We start from the raw sequence: 18,101 nt of genomic DNA, 5'->3' as shown, positions 1-18,101 counted from the left end.
GCACCTCACTTGGAGCACCCCTATCCCATCCCACGCTGGTCCCAGAGGGTGATGCCCAGCTCCTGCTCCCCTCCCTGGCTGCTAGCCTGCTCCCATCCCGTCTCACTGTTTTCTTCAGGGGTTCCTCCTCCTCCCGCTCCCTTCCCCTGCGCATTATTATTATGATTTTATTCTAATGCAGAAACGCTTCCATAAAAGGCCCCTTTCCCTGCCCCGCGGCGCTGGCCCCACGCCAGCCTCCCTGGAATGTTCTCCGGCAGCGAGCCGCTGCTGCGGACGGAGCCGACGAGGGCTGTGCTGTACCCTGCACCGTGCCCCGCACACTGCCGTGCTCTTCCGCTGGGGATGCTCAACAAGCGCCCCTGACCCCCGTCCAGCCCCAGCTACAGGGCCAGAGATGGGGCAGATGCACAGCTCCCCCACCATGGGACACACTGGTACCCACAGCCAGGTAGAGTCCATGCCCAGCCCTCCTCTGCTGTCGGCATGAGGAAGTTTGCAGGCTACAAATGCACCTCTGGTTGGAAAAGGGAAAAAACTGGGGTGCCTGTGGTTGTATTTCCCTGCCCCTGAGGATTCTCTGATGTCTATTATGGGCTTGTGCTCACCCGACACCACTCTTCCCATCCACAGGAGACAGCAACCCAGGCTGTATGGCACTCTCACATCCCAGAAAGGCAGTTTTACAAGGACTGCAGGAACGTAAAGCTGTTTCCAGCTTCCATCCCTCTCTCAAGTTTGGCTCAAACATGCCCTCAGATCAAGAGTAAGAAGGAAGACCCTGCCCATTCCCTTCCCTCCCTAGGGAAGACCAATTCCTGACCTAGAATTGGTCTCTCGCCCCACGGGACCCATGAGAGTATCACTCCATACAGGACTGCAGCGACCCCCAGAAGAGCCACCATCTCTGTCCTCAGGGATCCCTGCATCCCTCGGTGCAGGGAGGGGTGGGACAGGCAGGGGACTCGCACAGCCCTGGTCCCAGGCCTTCGCTTTGCCGTGGCAGACACAGCGGCCTTTCTTCTCCCCCTCACCGGTGTTTGCATTCCTGCCGGCTGGCCCCCGCCGCCGACCCCACCGCCCAGCAGCCCTGCCCAGGAATGCGAGGAACGAGGCGCAGCAGGGCTGCCGCCCACCCCCACCAGCCCCCCATGGCCCCCCCACCCACCCACTCGGCCCCCCAGGTCGCAGCCCCATCCATCCCAGCAGTCACATCCCACGAGCTGCTGCCTTGAGACCCGAGTTTTGCCAAGCAGAAAAATCAGTTTCCCAGCAAACGAGGCCCCGTGGCCACGAGTGATAGGACTCTCTGATGTCTCATAAAGGGTTGGGCACACCCTGCAGCCTTCCGCTGGAAAGCAATGATCATCGGCTCCCTCGCTCATCACAGCTGTCGACTATACCTAGAGAAACTCGATACCCTTGGACACTACCAAGCCCAGAAATAAACACCTGGCTGGCAAAACCCTGACAGTCCCAGGCCACACCGCCACAACGCAGAGTAGCTCATGAGATCCCTCTTCCACCTAACCCTTCCAGCTGCAGCTCAGGGACTGACCTCTGCACCACAGATCCCGACGGGACTTCGGCACCATTTCACAAGAACTGAGAGAGGCTGGAGGAATGCAGACATCCACCTCATACCCAGGGATAAGACACCTCAGAGACTTCTCCATGCTGCAACCACTGCTCACACCTCCCTCCCTCAGCACCTCCTTCCTCTCCCTCCTCCTCCCTCAGTAAAACAGCCCTTACAACCATGGAGGTGCCCAGGGCCGCTGCCAGGTGCTGCTCCAGCGGGGCATCCCTGTGGGTTGTAGCCCCAACCTGCAAGATGCCAGCAGGGCTGGGGGAAAACAAACCTCCATGGAGGGGCCCTGCGATTCAGGAACGGGCTGGATCAGAGCAGTACTGGGCGTGCTGGGGTCTCCCCAGCTGGGCTGCTGGAGCCGGGCAAGCACTGGCCCACAGCCCACAGCATGGCCCGTCCAGCTGCCGGTGGGTGATCCAGGCCCATCTCTGACGCATATCCCTTCCTTTGGGTGGCGGTTTTTGTTTTTCCCTTCCCCAGGAGCTCCGATAAACATTCCGGAGCCGGACGATATCCGGGCTGGTGCTGACCCTTACTATGCCAGGAGCAGATGCAGCACCAGCCAGCCTAGCCCTCACACAGAGCCCAGCACACCAGAGATGCTTCCCATGGCCAGGCACTGAGATGCCGGCAAGCCAGCCCAGCTGGTGTGGTTGGAGCTGGAGACGTGCTGTCAAAAGGGACACTCTGACATCCCGGACCCTCTCAAAGCAAGGCAGCATCAGGCAGACCTTCATGGCCCCACTACTCAGAAAGGATGTGGACCCCAGGAGAGAGAAGCAAGGCACCCTACTCCCTGCGGTCTGGAAATGCAGTTGTCAAAGAGAAATGTGACTCAGTGGCCACACTGGCTTCCCACAGGACAATGCTAGGGCAGCATAAACGCCAGCTCAGCCCATGTGAGTCCCACATCACCCCATGAGGGACCACTTCCTCCCAAGCAAGTTCATCTCAGCTTTGTGCCACCTACATCCCAGCTGGGCTGCAAATCACTTCCCATGCACCCCACAATTTCTCTGCTCACCCCGAGATCCTGCCTCAAGCAAAGGGAGTCCCAGGAACAGCCACAGGCCACAGCAACTTCCCCAGCCATCCTCAGAGCCTTCCCTCTACTCACCAGTCCCTCCAGACCAGCCACAGCCAAGCTGTGCCAAGCCCTCTCTCAGCCACAGTGTGGGGCCAAATGTGAGCTGCCATCGGGCACTTCACAGCAGAAGACACTTTTAGGGGATGGGTCGGGACCACCAAATTGGGGATGCTGGGGAAGGTTTTTCCCTCTCCAGCACCCCTGCCCTCCCATTCCTAATGTGACCAGCTGCAGCATCCTTCTCCCCTGCCTGGCATAAGGGACTATGGGGTCTGTGCTCTGGTCAGCCCCCTGCCCTGCACAGGGGTCAGGTACCCTCTGCCCACACCACGTGCTGGCTGCTCCTGCCCTCACATATTTTGCAGCTCTGGCAAAACTCCTGTTTATGCAACATGTCCCCGGCGGGAGGACGGCATGTTTCCATGCACACCCGCTCCCCCCACCCCAGCTCCACCCTGCCCAGCACAACCCCAGTGTGCGAGGCACAGGGCAGCCACACAGAGCCGACTGCCAGCATGGGGGTCCCTGGGAGGGGGCAGCACCCCGTGCACCACACAGCTCCTCTCTGCCCCCACCAGTACCCCGGGGTGCTGCTTTTGGGACTTCCCCCATCGGGTGGGAGTAACTGTCAGATGCGCCAAAGGGCAGGGGAGCGGCTTGGCCAGCAGCTCAGGGTGAGTCAGACTGGGCTGATGCTGGGGCACGTAGGTCTCACCGCTCCCAGGCTTCCCTCCAAGCATCCCCAGCCCACCCTGCAGCTGGGTCAGGGACTGTCACTGTGCCATCCCCTCCATGCCTGGATGCCTGAACAGCACCCATGCCAGGGCAGAGGCCACCAAGTCTGCTCCACCCCTGCATTTGCCAAGAGATGCCGGTGGCACCAGGGAGGGTACCACAGGGCATCCAGGGATGTCCCCCACGCTGGGACAAGCGCTATCTCCTCTGTCTCTCCCTTGGTATGTTGATGAGGAGCCGCCCTGTGGCCCATCCCCGCCAGGAAGGCGGCAGCAGGACCAGGACAGAGGTTACCCGGTACACACAGCCCTGCAAATCAGGGATGAAATGCCTCAGGGGACACGAGCCATTCCACCTCATAGTGGCCATGGGGGCCACCACTGGTACCCCAAGATACCCTGGGACACACGGCACACTGGGAGGGTGATGGTCCCCAGCAGCCCATGGCTGGCCTGGCCGGCAGCCCTGGCACAGGGATACGGGACAGGACAGGAAAAACAATGTACAGAGAAGCTTCAAGGGGTTGCAATGGAGGCAGCTGCACCAAAATAGCCCTGGTTTCAACCAAATAAGGGGCAGGTCCCGGCTCCGGGGCGGTTTTGAGCAATCAGCCTCAGTGCTGCCAAGTGCAGATGAGGGGAAGGGGAGAAGGTAGCATCCCTGACCCTGTTTTGGGGGGAGAAGGGTGTTTTTGGGGGTCAGAAGGGGGACAGAGATGCCTCCACATGACCAGGACAGGGACTGTCCCTACTTTGGTTGCAGGCGCTGGCTCGCACAGGGCCGGCCACAGGCAGGGATGTGCTGTGCTCCAGTGCCTAAAAGGCAACATCTGGAGGCAGCAGGTCTGGATCCAGCCCCACGGGCCAGCACGTGCCTGCCCTGGCTCTGGCCCCACAGCCCAGCCCTGCCCTGCTCTGCTCTGCTCTGCTGCCAGCACCACACACGTGTGCCTGCCACCCCACTGGGGGACACCCTAAGCCCAGTCCCATGGGGATCCCACAACCAGCCTAAGGGAGAGCACGGGGTCACTGCCCCCCCCTCTGCCACCGCCTTCCCCAAGAAAAAGCACCAGGACCCCCCCACCCCCTCACCAACTCCCCAGAGTCAAACCAGACACCAGGATTGGCCAGGGAGCAGCTCCCGCACTGGGAATAGGCCGGGAACAGAGTCACACCAGGACTGGCTGGGACAGACTCTGCTGCAGGGGTTCCACCAGGCTGCTCCATGAACAGGTTCTTACACTGGATTGGTCAATGCATGATTCTTACATGGGATTGGGCAGCAACTGGATTCTCATGTGGGGTTGGTCTGTGCATGGATTCTCACCTGAGATTAGTAAATGCATGGATTCTCACACAGGATTGGCCAGCACATGTGTTCTGACATGGGATTAATCACTCCACAGACTGTCCCAGAGGACTGGTCAATCCATGGATTCGGACAGGTGATTGGTCAGAGCACTGATTCTCATGCAGGATTGGTCAGAGCAGTGATTCCCACACAGGATTGGCCAGCACATGGATTCTCACATGGGACTGATCAACAAATGGATTCTGGCATGGGACTCGCTGGAGGACGGGCACTTCTGTGGGACTGGTCAGCACACCAGCCTGTGAGCAGTCTGCACCCCACCCTGAGCCCAGTGCAATGGATCCTTCCCACAGATCCCCTCTGGTGGAGCATCAGGCAAACCCCTTTCTGTGCACTCAGATCCCGCTGCATGCTTTGGGCTGCCTCCCAGCATCAAGGGCACCTGACAGCGCCCATGGGTCTGTGATCCACCTCAAGGGGTGGTTAAGGTGCCAAAATAAGCCCTGGCTGCCCCAAGGGGTCTTAGCTCCCTGGTACTGAGCCCAGGGGCTCTACTTGTGAGGGAAAGGCCCAAGGCAGATGGAGACTGGAGTCAGTGCTGTGTCCTCACCCTGCAGGATAGAGCTGAAAACTCTGCAGTGAAACTGAAATGCTGAGCAGCACCTCCAAAAGTGGTGTCCCCCCCATCTGCCGTTTTGAGGAGATGAGGGAATAGGAGGGAAAAGTGGAGACAAAGATACTCCCCCCCAACCAGGAGCTGTGCTGTAGGACTGCTCTTCTCTCTGTGTCCCAAAACCCATCAGGGAAGCTCCAATGCTGACCAGGGACTGCTGGCACTGTGTCCAGATACCCTGGAGATACCCTGCACAAAGCCAGGGACCAGACAGTAGCAAAGCAGGAAGAAGGGTGGCCAAGGGCAGAGGCAAATGGACCCCCCAACTCGGGACCCCACAAGGGGGGTCAGGGAGCACAGCTCCAAGGCCCAGCACCCTGCCCGGGGCCAGCAGGATCATTAACAAAGTGGCTTCATTAGAGAGGGTGAGAGCTGGAGGCTCGTTTTCTACCGATCCACTTTCCCTGGGGGTAGTTTCGGACTCCAGACAGGACACACGTTGTCTTCCCAGTGCCAACGCGCTGTAGGGACAAGAGGTGCCTGCTTGGTTGCCCCTCAGAACCCCCAGACTCAAGTGCCATGAGCACGCAGGGGGCGCAGCCACTGCCACCCCACTGTCCCTGCCAGCTGTCCCCCAGCACACACACTGGGGTCACCGGTCCCGCACCAAGGCTGACGCCAGCGCCGAGCGGGCTCAGGCGCCCGGGAACGGAGCACTTCTCGTTTTTTCCTTGTTTTTCCCCTAAACCCAAGCGGGCTGATGCCTCCCTCGCTCGGCCGTTTCCTCTCCCAGAAGCACAGCCCAAAAACATCTGCGCCGGGACCTGCCCTGACGGAGTTAACCCTCTGCGGGCCCAGCGGCGCCGAGGGGCCGGGGATCCCTGTCCGGGGGGGCGGCGGGGGGGGCTGGCATCCGCCGGGGCTGCCTCGCCACTCATTAACCCGGAGTTTAACCATTGACGGTGCCGCCGGGGAGGGGGGGTTAACCCGTGGGCTGCCAGGGTGTCCCGGCCCAGGGGCAGCCCCCCACCGTGTCCCCCCCGCGGCGGTGACAGGCGGCCGGCATCGCCCCCCGGCTGCGGGGCGGGAGCGGGGTGCCGGGGGCGGACCCCGCTTTCCCGCGCAGTCCTCGCTCCACGGGGACGTGTCCCTACGCACTTCGGAGAAGGGGGGGGACGCAAACCGCAGCGCCTGTGTGTCCCGCTCCGGGGCACCCCGAGAGTCACCGGCCCTGGCGAGGCGGCGAGAGGGGCACGGGGGCACGGCCCCCGGAGCCGCTCACAGGTCCCAGCCGGCAGCAAACCGGCCCTCACCCCCTGCCCAAGTCGTCCTCCCTGCGATCACCGCATCGCCCTCTTCGAGCCCCCCCGCACCCCGAGATCCCCTCTGGCGACCGACAACTGCGGGACCCCCCCCCAACACGGGGGGGCAGCAGCCCCATCCACGCACCACCCCATCACCGCTCGGATATCACGCGTGGCCCCCGCCCCCTGGAGAGATGACACCCCCCTCCAGCACCCCCCCAGTCCCGGGGGCCTGGAGACCCCTGTGCCCTCACCGCCCGCCCGTACCTGGTTCATGACGCTCCCGAAATCCATCCGGGGTCTCGCCTGCCTACATCCGAGAGGGACGGCACCGCAGCCTCACCTGGCCCGGGGGGCGCGGGGGGCGGCCGGAGGGGCCGCGGGGGGCAGGCGGGAGCCCGGCGTCGCCCGGGCGGGCAGGCGTGAAGGCAGACTGCAGGCAGAGCCCCCCTCCCTCCCCGGGCCAAGCCTGGAGAAGGAAGGAAGGAAGGAGGGAGGGAGGAGGGAGGGGAGGGAAGGAGGGGGAGAGCCGAAGGGTTTCGCTCCCCACAAGCGGGACCCCGGCGATGGAGGGGCGCAGGGAGGTCCCGCCGGCTCCCCGCTCCCCTCCGCACCCCCGGGGCGGCCGGGGGCTGAGGACCCCGGGGGCGCCGGCCCCCGGCCCTGGGGAGGAGTGGGGTCCCGGGCGACTTTTTCCACCGCTCCCCTCCCTTCCCTCGCTTCTTCTCCCTCTTTCTTCTCTTCCCTCTCCCCAGCTGCACGGCGCGCTCCAAGTCCGGCCCCGCTCCGCTCCCCTCGCCTCCCCCCAAAAACGCCCTTAAAGGCAACCAGGAGCCTGACTCGAGCAGCTGGCCCGGGGGTAGGGGTGCCGGCAGGTGAGCAGACCCCCCCCCCAAAAAAAAATTACCCCCCACCACACCTCCACCACCTCCCCCTTCAAAACTCCTCGCAGCCGGTGCCGAGGGGCCACGGCGGGCGGCGGGGTGCAGCGGGGTCGGGGCCTTATCGCCCCGCATGACGCCACGGCGTCCCTGTGCCCTGGCGGGGGGGTGGCAGGGACCGGTGTGGGGCCCTGCTTGGGGCCTGCCTGGCACCCCCTGGCACAACTTGGTGCCCCCCTGCCATATGCGGGACCAAGTGCCCGACTAATGGTCCTTGGGTGTCCCACACCCCCAGTGTTGGGGAGGATGTGAACATTTATCAGCCCGCCTCTCAACTAAAAATCAAAGCCAAAATGCTGGAAAAGCCCCGTCTGTCCCTCAGCATGTGAAAGTCATGCCAGTCCCCCTTTGCCTGTCCCAAACCTGGAGTGTGCCCCAGCATCCCCCTGGCCTTCCTCCTGCCTCCCTTCCTCCTCTTTCCTCCTCCTCCTCGGGGGGCTGCATGTCGATGGATGGAGCCCTGGTCTCCCTGGCTGCCCCTGGGGCAATCCAGCCCCAGCCCTCCTGTACAAGCAAGTGCTCAGTGCCAGGAGACCCCACAGCAAAGAGGGGAAGCCCACCAGCAGCGGCCCAGAGAGTGGCGAGCTGGCCAGGGAGGCGGCAAGCCAGGCACCCGGCCCAGCGCTGTTGACATTTTCTCACCCAACGCCTCCCCGTTCCTGTTTGCATTTCCGTCCTGAAGCCGTGGGCTCAGCCAAAAGGCTGGAACTGGCTCTGCTGGAGCGGTACAGGACCCCAACACCTTTCCTATGTCACCGGTGCCTCAAAAGTCACCAGGGAAGGGTCTGTGGTAAGGGGTTCTCCCTTTGCCCTCCTCCAAGTCCCCCTAGGGAACACCACTCCTGTGAGTACACTCCAGTTCCAGGAGATCTTTCCCAGCCCCTCTATGCCTCAGTTTCCACAGCAACCCAACAGTACCATGGCATGGGAGCACCAAAAGGCACTGTAGACCCTTCCTGCTGCGACGGACAAAGCGCCAGAGCCAAACATCTCTGGAGGGCATCTCCTCACTCCTGTCCCAAGCAAGCACCAGCCAGCCCCTCTGCCCTCCCCAGCACCCAACAGCACAGGGTCAGATCCCAACAGCCACCACTCTAGGGACAAAACCCCATGGCCAGGATCCATTGACACCCCTAAACAAGTCCCACCATCACCACAGCCCACGAAAACCAGTCATCCCAAAAACATGGGAGTGCTGCAACAAGGATGGAGGGGCAAGGAACATCCTGCACCAGCAGAGCACAGCGTGGACCCCAGCTCAGCTCCAGCACGGACCCCTGCACAGGCCCCAGAACCCAAACTCCTCGGAAGGAGGACACAGGATGGCTCCCAGGCCCTGGGAAACATCAGCAGAGGAAGAACTGAAGCCAGATGGGAAAGTATCAGCAACTGAATGGGATGAGTGGGTGAGTGAAGGGCACTGAAAGCATGTCCCTGTCCTGGTCCCCGGGGCAGTGACAGGAACTGTCCCCTGGGAACATGACGTGTCCCTTTCACAGGACACAGCCAGAGAAGTCCTGACAACATCCTTGAACTACAGCCGCCAAAGTATCTCCCGGAGCCATAGGGTCAAAGTGCCAGTGGGAGCAAGTCCAGCAGTCTGCAAAGTGGCTCCAGTGACTCCCAGCCCCCCCAAACAAACCACCCCTCACATGAAACAGCTCCTCTCTGACCCTAAACAAACACCCTTGAGCATCATTACTCCAGATGTCAGTGGAAGAAAGGAGACCTGGGGACCAGGCACCCAGGTGTGGTTCATCTCCAGAGATGAAAGCACACAGGAGATAAGCCCCAGTGCAGGGTCTGTAGAGCCCCTCTTGAGCCAGACCTTTCAGCTGTTTTGGGATCAGTGCCACCTCTTGGAGCACCCTTCCCAGGGCAGGTCTCAGGAGGGGTGGCCATGGGGGATGCAAACTGGTTTGGGAAGAGAGAAAATCAGTGGGAAATGAGGCAGACGTGGACCCTGCTTCCCACCACAGCAGGGCTCTGGGAAGAAGGATGCAGCCCTGGGAGCTGCCAAGGAGGGAGGCTGGTGGTCCCTGCTGCCTCATGTGACACCTCCCAGGCCTGTCCTGGCCAGTGCTCACCAGTGCGGCGAGCATGGCCAGTCTCAGCATCCCCTCTGCCCTGCCCACCCTCTCTGTGCAGCACCCCGAGGGTGCAGAGGAGGGCCCCAAGTCCTCCAAGCAGCCGAGCTGGCCCCTCACTGGAGCTGAGAGGCCGAATATTTGGGCAGTGACGTAAAGAAGGGGAAAAAGGAAAGAGGCAGGGAAAAAAAAAACAAAACCCCCTCCAGGACCTGCTGCACAAACACAACCTGGCACAGCACCGGGGCAGGGCTGAGCCCCCACAGCCCCTCATCCCTCCACCCCAGCTGGGCCCATGCCAGGGTCAAGGACATATTCCTGCACTATTCCTTCCCCCCCCCTGCCCACTCTGTTGTGGAGACCAGGGGTGTTGCTAATTACCTGTGCCAAAGCACGGGGGTGTGGCTTTGAACAGGAGCACTGGGGACAGGGACCTGACGGGCAGCTCCCGCGTGACCAGTACATTATCCCCTTGACAGCACGGGAGGAGGCAGAGCGGCTGGGGCAGGGAGCAGGGACCGGACGGCCACACATCCCATGGACAGAGCCTGCCACAGCTGGGATATGGGTGTCCCCTCCTTGCAGCCCCTCTTCCTGACACAGCCACTGGGAACCTGCAATACACTGCCTGGCCATGCCCCCCAACACTGCCTGGGCCCCTGCTGATCACCAGGAGTCAAGCCTGCCCAGAAGTGTCCAACCACTCCTTGCCTCAGTTTCCCTTCCTAGTTCTGACTTGTTTTACAAGCAGGGGGTATCCCCAGCACCAGTTGAGGGGTGGCACATCCCCTTCACCACCACCACACACCCTGCCCTGGGTCCTACGGCGTTCCTCCACCACCAAGGGCCCGTCAACACCACAGGCACTGGGACCGATTGCTCTGGCCGGGACATGCCTCGCTGCCCGGCCCTGGCCCTGCTCCAGTCCCGGTTTAATGATGGACAAACCCACCCCCCTGGAGTCCCATCGCAGGGGGCACTTGAAAAACAACCCAGGCCTGGCGTGAGGCCAGCGGGGATAGATGGCAGTGAACTGGGAGCACATGCATGTGACCACCCGCTTGTGTGCGCGCGTGCTCATGCACACAGATGGATGTTCTCGCACACACGTGCATTTCCCTGCAGCTCATGCACTCATGCATGCGTCTGTGAGCACACACGGTCATGCGCTCACACGTGCTCACATACACAGCACACACATACACACGTGGCCCAGCAGCCTGGCATGGCTCCAGTGCGCACTTTCAGCTCCCCAGGAAGAAACACTGGGGGACAACCCCCTAGGCCCCTTGGCCCCATGCTAAGTGATGTGCCTCAGTTTCCCCTCTTGGCACAGCCCAGCACCCCCACTCCCCCAGCACCAGTGGGCCCCTGTGTGGCAGGGGCGAGCAGGGCAGGCTGGAGCCTTGCCAGGCCCAGAGGCTGGCACAGGCGCCATTTCCCAGAACCAAGCACCAGCAATCGCCAGCTGATTCAGCAGCCAAACACCACAGCGCTCCCTGTCCCCCAGCCAAACCATCCATCACAGGGCCAGCTCTCACTACAGGAAACAGCATCATCCCCCATCTTTTCTCAGCCTCTCCAACCAGCATCATGGCAAGATCCAGCCACAGTCAGAGTGAAGGCATCCCGGGGGACAGGGACACTACCAGGATATCCCTTGATTTGGGACATGCCTGCGTGGCCCCACTGCTCGGAGCATCTTCGGTCAGGAGAGCAATGTCACCACCAGATCCTGGCTGTGCCACTACTGGCACGTGCCAACACACAGGCTCACCCACGCCTGAATGCAGACACAGAAGTACTGCACCCCACACCACGTTCCCTGCCTCCTGCTGGCCCCAGGCAGGGCTCTGTGACTCAGTTTCCCCACTTTCCAAAGGAAGATACACCCCCGCAGCTTTGGGCAGGCAGTTTTGGTGCAGGGAAGGAGGGAGGGGATAGGCTGTGTGTGTCACATACATACCAGTGTCCATCCATCCAACCATCCCTCTTGGAGAGAGGGAGGGAGGTTTGCTAAGCAAGGAAAAATCCCTGAGCGGAGGCGCAGGGCGCAAGAAGGGCCTTACATGGGCATGGGAACACTGTTATTCTTCCCTGCTGATGTGTGTGCAGCTGCCCTGGCCACTCCACAGCCACTCACAGGCACTGGGCATCCCACCAGCATCACTGGCACCACAGGGCAGTGGGTTCCTCCACTGTTCCCCCGCTGTCTTTCAGGCAGGATGGAAACTTGAGGGGTGCAGGTCACCGTCAGGGCACAGGTCCTGCCCTCCCTCGTACAGCTCTGCCTGCTCACTGCCTTCTCATGGAGGTGGCGCTCACCAGCACCCCAAAAGCTCCCAGGTATTCCCCACATACACTCCAGTGCCCCCCTCCCCATATCCCCATCACACCTATGGTACCCCCCAGCACCCCACACTGATTACTAGCAGTAAACTCTTTACACCCCACCCACAACCCCATCTCTCCCCCCTCCCCTATACCCAGTCCATTTGAGGTTTTTAAGTGGGGGCTTTCCCCTGGCTGGGCCAGGATGCAGCAGGCTGGGAGCTGGCCATGCTGGGGGGCAGAACAAGGAGGTGGAGGAAGTCCCAGGGGGGTGAATATGAGGACCAAGGAGAAGACACTGCCAACAGCATGGTGGGGCAGACTCCAGGGCCAGAAGACACCAGAGGCAGGGGACACCAGGACCTTGGCAGCATATCCAGGGCAGGAAGAGGAAGCATTGCGGGGTGCAGCTGCCAGCACTTTGGGGGTGAGTCCTTCTTCCCTCTCCAAAGTATCCTGGAGGTGCAGGGGTTAAACATGAGGGACTTCAGGTATACAAGAGGCCATTTTTGCTCCATGCCAAGCCCCCTCCCCACACGCACCCTCCCCGGAGACCCCACAATAACAAGCCGGTGTGTGAGTCAGCTGGCCATTTGCCCGACCGGAGGAGCCCCTCCCTGGGCGCTGGCCCAAAGGAGCTCCGCGGAAGGCCCCTGGCCCTGGCCCCATGCACGCTCCCCCCCAGCAGCACACCCCTCGGCTAGCTGGCCCCACCGAGGGGGCTCCAGCTTCCAGCGAGCGTGGGAAGGGTGATGGAGGCTAATGAAATGCAGTCGGCCGCGAGAGCGAGCCACAGGCTGCCCCTGCGCACAGTCTATCCAGATGCTGGGACCCTGGTATGAACCCCCTCTTGGTGTAGAACCCCCTATCAGACATCGGAGAATCCCCACCGGGTTCACAGCCAGACTCACATGCTTCCTGACACTCCCTCCTGCCTGGAAACCACTGGCAGATGCTCCCTGCCACCGCCTGCCGTACCGCGGGCATCCCCTCACCGCACGCCCCTCTCAGCTCTCCCCGGCAAGGCCACCTTCTCTGGCCTCAGCCTTCCTGGCATCTTTGGCACAGGCTTCCCGGGGTGACACGGGGTCCTGGGGTGGCCCAGAGTCACACAGGGTCCTGGGGCTGGCACAGATCCACTAAGCCTCCCAGCCACATTTGCTTGGCCCGCTCAAGGCCCAGGATACCCCACGGCCCCCACTTCCCCCAAAAGCCCAGCCAGGACTCAGTGCCAGGGCTGCTGCCAGTGCCTGCCCTGCACCACCACCCATACCGTGGCACCCTGCAAAGCCCAACGTGTGCCCGGCCCCCGGCACAGCACCCCCCCTTTCCTCTCCTCCCTGCCCAGCTGGGCACAGGCATGGGCACGGGAACAGGCATGTCCCAGCCTACGCTGTCTGCCTGGGGCATGCCAGCCTCTTCCCGCCCAGGATGCCAGCCCCAGAGACAGCTGGCACACACGCCTCCCCAGGGATTGAGAACACAAAGCCTCCCCTGCCCCGGCAGTGCAGTGGTGGGCACCGTGCCCACCTCCAGCTCCTCGGAGAACCTGGGTTGCTGTAGGGTCCCCCTCTGCCGGAGCAGCAGCTGGATCGGCAGACACCACCGGGCATCCTCAGCTCCACTGTCTCCTGCCAGCAAGATCCGCCCCCGGCTGGGTATCAGCAGAGGTGCCCAGCCTGTGTGCGTGCAGCTGGCAGCGCTCGGCTGCGGCGCATGGCACCCACGTGCGGCAGCACTCACCCTGGCAAAGGGCACCTCGCTCCAGGTACTGGAGAACAGATGCCTGCTGGTCCTCTCTGAGAAGGGCTGCACCCCAAAACCCAGCCTCATACACAGACACGTGCTGTCAGGGACCAGGCAGCAGGATGGCACTGTCAGCCTCACCCAGCAGTGACACCAGTGCCACCATGACCAGCCCAGTGCCACCAGCCCATCTGGGTGCCCATCCAGTGGGGTCAGCTGGCATGGGCCATGGCACTCCCCCTCTGAATCTCCAGTGCCCCCAGGCAGGGTTGGGCACACCTCACGGCACTGGCCTTACCTTGGCCTGGCACTTGGTGTGGCAGGAGAGCTTGCAGCCTGTGGGAGAGAGAGGGGAGAGAGGGTTAGTGGAGGCAGGAGGGGGAGCAGTGCTGGGGGCAGTCTGCTGGCACCCCACGTGAGGGCAGGAAGGGGGCACTGCAGGCACAGAGCACCTTGGCACTGGGCCCTGGCTGCTGGGACGTGCACACATGCGCAGGGACACCCACACCTTGCACCACTGCGCACACATTCCAGGTGGAACCAGCAGGGCACAGCAGCAGGCGCACAAAATGTGGCTCTGGGGCACACACTGTGCCAACATGCCAGCGAGTGTGCACGTGTGCAAGCCCCAGTGCCCAGGGTGAACAGCATGAAGAGAGGCATGGACAGCTCTCACAGGGCCTCGCATGGACACTGGAATGGATGAGAGCACTACAGGGATGCTGCCAGTGCCCTCCTTCCCTCCTTCCAGTGCACTGCTGTTGCACACTTCCACCCGTGCCCCCATGGATGCCACGTGCACATGGGCAGTGCAGGCGTGTTTGCCACTGCTGGGGACACGCACTTACACAGGGCACCACTACGCTGCCTGGGCAGCCCTGCAAAGACACGTGTCCCATCCCCAGGGGACACAAGGGTCCCACGCAGCACGGCCCAGGCCACGGCCGCACCCCAGTCGCTGCTCCCCTTGGGCCTGTTTCCTGCAGCACAGGAAGCCTCATTGTTCCCGTTTCCTCTGTCCGCCCCTTGCACGGGGCTCAGCAACACCACACACGTGCGAGGGCTCGCAGCCCCACCTGTGACCCACTGGGTGCCATGGGCAGCAAGCACAGCTCAGGGGATGAGCACCCACGTGTGTGCACAGACCCGCACCCATGTGCACGCACATGGTGGCCACTGCACACCCACTGCACATGCATGAAGCTGACACACAGCCACCTACATGTGCGACACCAAAGTGCCTCCATGGGCCACCCTCGCCTCCCAGCCACCTTCCCACCCACAAAGGCACTGCACATACTCTCTCACAACCACAGTTCTCCCTCTAACACACAGGCACATGTGTGTGCACAGATTGGCACAGGCACATGTTCCCACCTTCATATCCTTGTGCATGTGGGCATACACACATATCCCCGATGTCCTGACCTCCCTGGCATGTCCCCATGCACACACGTGCCCACGGCCCCAGCTTACCTCTGCAGGTGCTGCCCTGGCGCGTGATGGCCTGTCGGCAGATCCCGCATGCCTTCACCTTCTTGAAGCTCGTCATCTTGAAGGTGTGTGCCGGAGGAGCCTCCAGGTCCTGGGGCTGGGAGGAACACGGAGCTTCATCAGCGGGAACAAGGACGCACCAGGACCCAGACACTCAGCCCTGACCTGCCCGTTTCCCCTGGGTGGTGGTTCATCCTCCACCTATGCCTCCCACATCCCTTCAGCTGCGGCTGTGCCACCTGCAGCCGAGGTACAGGGTACAGGCTACAAGATACAGGGTGTAGGGCAGGGGATAGGGGGGTATGGGGTAGGGGATAGGGGGCTATGGGGTAGGAGATAGGGGGTACGGGGAAGGATGGGGGGAAGGCACTGCCTCGACCCCTTTAAATAGTCTCTGCCGCCCCCTGGCGGTGCCTGCCCGTGTACTCTGTGTGTGTGTGTGTGTGTGCAGTGTGTGTGTGCAGATGTATGTACGTGCATAAATGTGTGCGCACAGGTGTGCGCATGGATGCAGGTGAGCACATAGGGGTGTGTGCAGAGGTGTGTGTGCATGCACAGACGTGCGCACACTCATGCCTCCCTGCATGTCGGTACATCTCCATGTGTCCCTGTGAACACGTGCCGTGCACAAGCGTCCCTGTGAGCACGTGTGTGTGGGCACAACTGTGTACATCCGCACACACAGGGGGTGAAGATGCTTGAATGCACTTATGTGTGTGCAAACCCGTGTGCACGTCAGCACGTGTGAATGTGCATGGATAAACATGCATCCCATGCCGGGATGTATTTGTGTGTGTGAGTACACAGATACGTGCACAAAAACCTGTGTGCGCACCCAGGTACGTGCGGGTGCTGCCCGAAGGGTGCCCATGCTGGGGGTGTCTCCTTGTCATGCTGTGTTTTGGGGTACACGCCAGGCAGCGTGTGCTGAGGTGTCTCTTGGAGGGGTGTAAAGGGGGCACAGAGCCCCCTGAGCATGAGCAGCTGTGCCCACCCTGTCTGGCACAGCCTACAGCAAGGGGAAGCTGATGCCACAAGTGTGACTGAGTGCTGGATGGATCTAAACATGTGCAAGCATGTGTGTGTGTGTTCATATATGGGAGTTGAGGACAGAGAGGAGTCTTGGCACAGTTGCAGGCAGCCAGTGCCCCTCCCGAACCCCCAGTTGACTGTTTTCGGGGGGGCAACCCCTGGCAGCACGCCAACCCTGCCCACCCACCCGCTGCCAGATGAAGACGTGAGCCCCTGTAAATCCACCTTTTCATGCCAAGACTAATGAGATTAAGCAGAGGCCCGGAGGCCTCCCCTTGCCTTGGCGCCCCGCTCTCCTCCAGCCCACTGCACCAGAGCCAAAAGGGATGGTGCTGAAGCGTTAGGGTGCTGGGTACCTCTCCACAAAACTCTCTGCCTCAGTTTCCCCAGTGCACACACAGACGGGAGATGGGCCATGAGTGTGCACTGCATGCCAGCGTGTGTGCAAACACCCCCGGGACTGTGAGGGTACAGGCGTGCATGTCCCCGCCAGCCGCAGCAGCAGCAGAGGCACGGCCACACTGTTCCCATATGCAGGTCCATGTGCCATCGTGCACACACTCACACAGGTTTGTTCATGTGCGTGCAAGCACCTGCCCCCACAGGGCCACTCGTGGGTGGTCCCTTGGCAGCCCCCAGAGCTGGTGCCACCCTCCCGAGTGGGTGTGTACACATGCACACACATACACTCACGTGTGTGTGTGTGCTCAGGCGTGTCATCACCCACCCAGCAGCCGTGGGAAAAGTTCCCCCAGGACAGGGGCTCCCACGCTGCAGTTGCTGGGTGACAGCGAGACCTAATGATGCCATGAGCTCCTTTGCATATGCAAAGCAGCATCAGTGCTGCAGAGTGCCCCGGGAAGAGGCCTTGCGCCCCACTCCCAGGGACCCCTTGGGATGCCCAGGGATGCCGACGCATCTCCCATGCACGCATCCCCCACCCTGCCCCGGCCTCCATGGCTTCATTAACAGCAATTATCCTCACTAGTGAAAGAGCTGGTCCTTTGATTCCCACCCCCCCAGAGTCCCTTCTGCTTGTCTCGTTGCCAACACCATCACCGTGCCAGAGGGGGACCAACCCAGCACCCAGCTTTATGCCCCCCAGCCCCCTGCTGCTGAAGGGCACTATGCCCACCCAGTGCCACTCTGCCAGCCAGGGAACCAGCCCATCCCACAAAACAACCCAGTCCCAGCTCCATACTGGCAGGATCCCGGTTAGCCTCCCTGCCCTGTGGGCTGGAGGGCTTCTTGGGTATGTCACCTGGACACCCACCCATGGGTACCCACCTCCAGGGACCAGCACCCACACGGTGCAGGAGCAGGGGTGCAAAGGCATAAAGGCATCCCTAGCCATGGGCCCCCCAACATGCAGACCCAAGGAGGCTGGAAGGGGACCCAGGTGTCCTGGGCTGGAAGAGGCACCAGACAGAGATGCCAAATTAATCAAGAGCTGGGAGACCTGGGTTCATTGCCCAGCACTGCAGAGAGTGCAGTGGTGGGGGGGGGAACCTGTGACACCCAGTTCCCCTGAGGCTGCAAAGCCAGGGTGGCTGGAGGGCACCGGGACACCGCGGTGCAGTCTTGTAGGCTCAGGTCCACCCAGAGTTTTGCAACCCGCTGGGCCCCGGGACGCAGCTTGGTGACTGGGGAGGATGCAGAGTCCCAAACCCCCACAGCTCACTGGATCCCCCCAGTTTCCCGAGTTTCCTTCAGTGGAGTAGCAGAGCCTCTGCCCCAGGGAATGGTAGAGCCCCCGGCCAGTGACGCAGGCTGGGCGTCGTGGGGGATCAGCCTCCCACCCTCCCCAACCCCACAACCCTTCCCACAGC

The 18,101-nt window shown here is 61.9% G+C and overlaps 1 protein-coding gene across 11 annotated transcripts in view; it reads right to left on the bottom strand.

The window, feature by feature from the left end:
* TNS1 (tensin 1) overlaps positions 1-18,101 on the bottom strand; it is a 66,301-nt gene that overhangs the window by 47,415 nt on the left and 785 nt on the right. For 2 of the 11 annotated variants that reach the window (XM_032115394.1, XM_032115392.1), the window contains exons 2-3: positions 15,223-15,337; positions 14,045-14,082 (exon numbers count right to left, since the gene is read on the bottom strand). In XM_032115394.1, the coding sequence (XP_031971285.1) occupies positions 14,045-14,082; positions 15,223-15,337 (153 nt within the window). Of the gene's footprint in view, positions 1-6,908; positions 7,423-14,044; positions 14,083-15,222; positions 15,338-18,101 lie in introns of those variants that run through there. The other 9 variants (XM_032115387.1, XM_032115389.1, XM_032115391.1 and 6 more) reach the window with 5 other exon arrangements.

The sequence above is a fragment of the Corvus moneduloides genome, chromosome 7, assembly GCF_009650955.1.
Source record: "Corvus moneduloides isolate bCorMon1 chromosome 7, bCorMon1.pri, whole genome shotgun sequence".
In the NCBI taxonomy this organism is placed as follows: Eukaryota; Metazoa; Chordata; class Aves; order Passeriformes; family Corvidae; genus Corvus; species Corvus moneduloides.
This window is presented reverse-complemented; position numbering and strand designations above follow the sequence as displayed.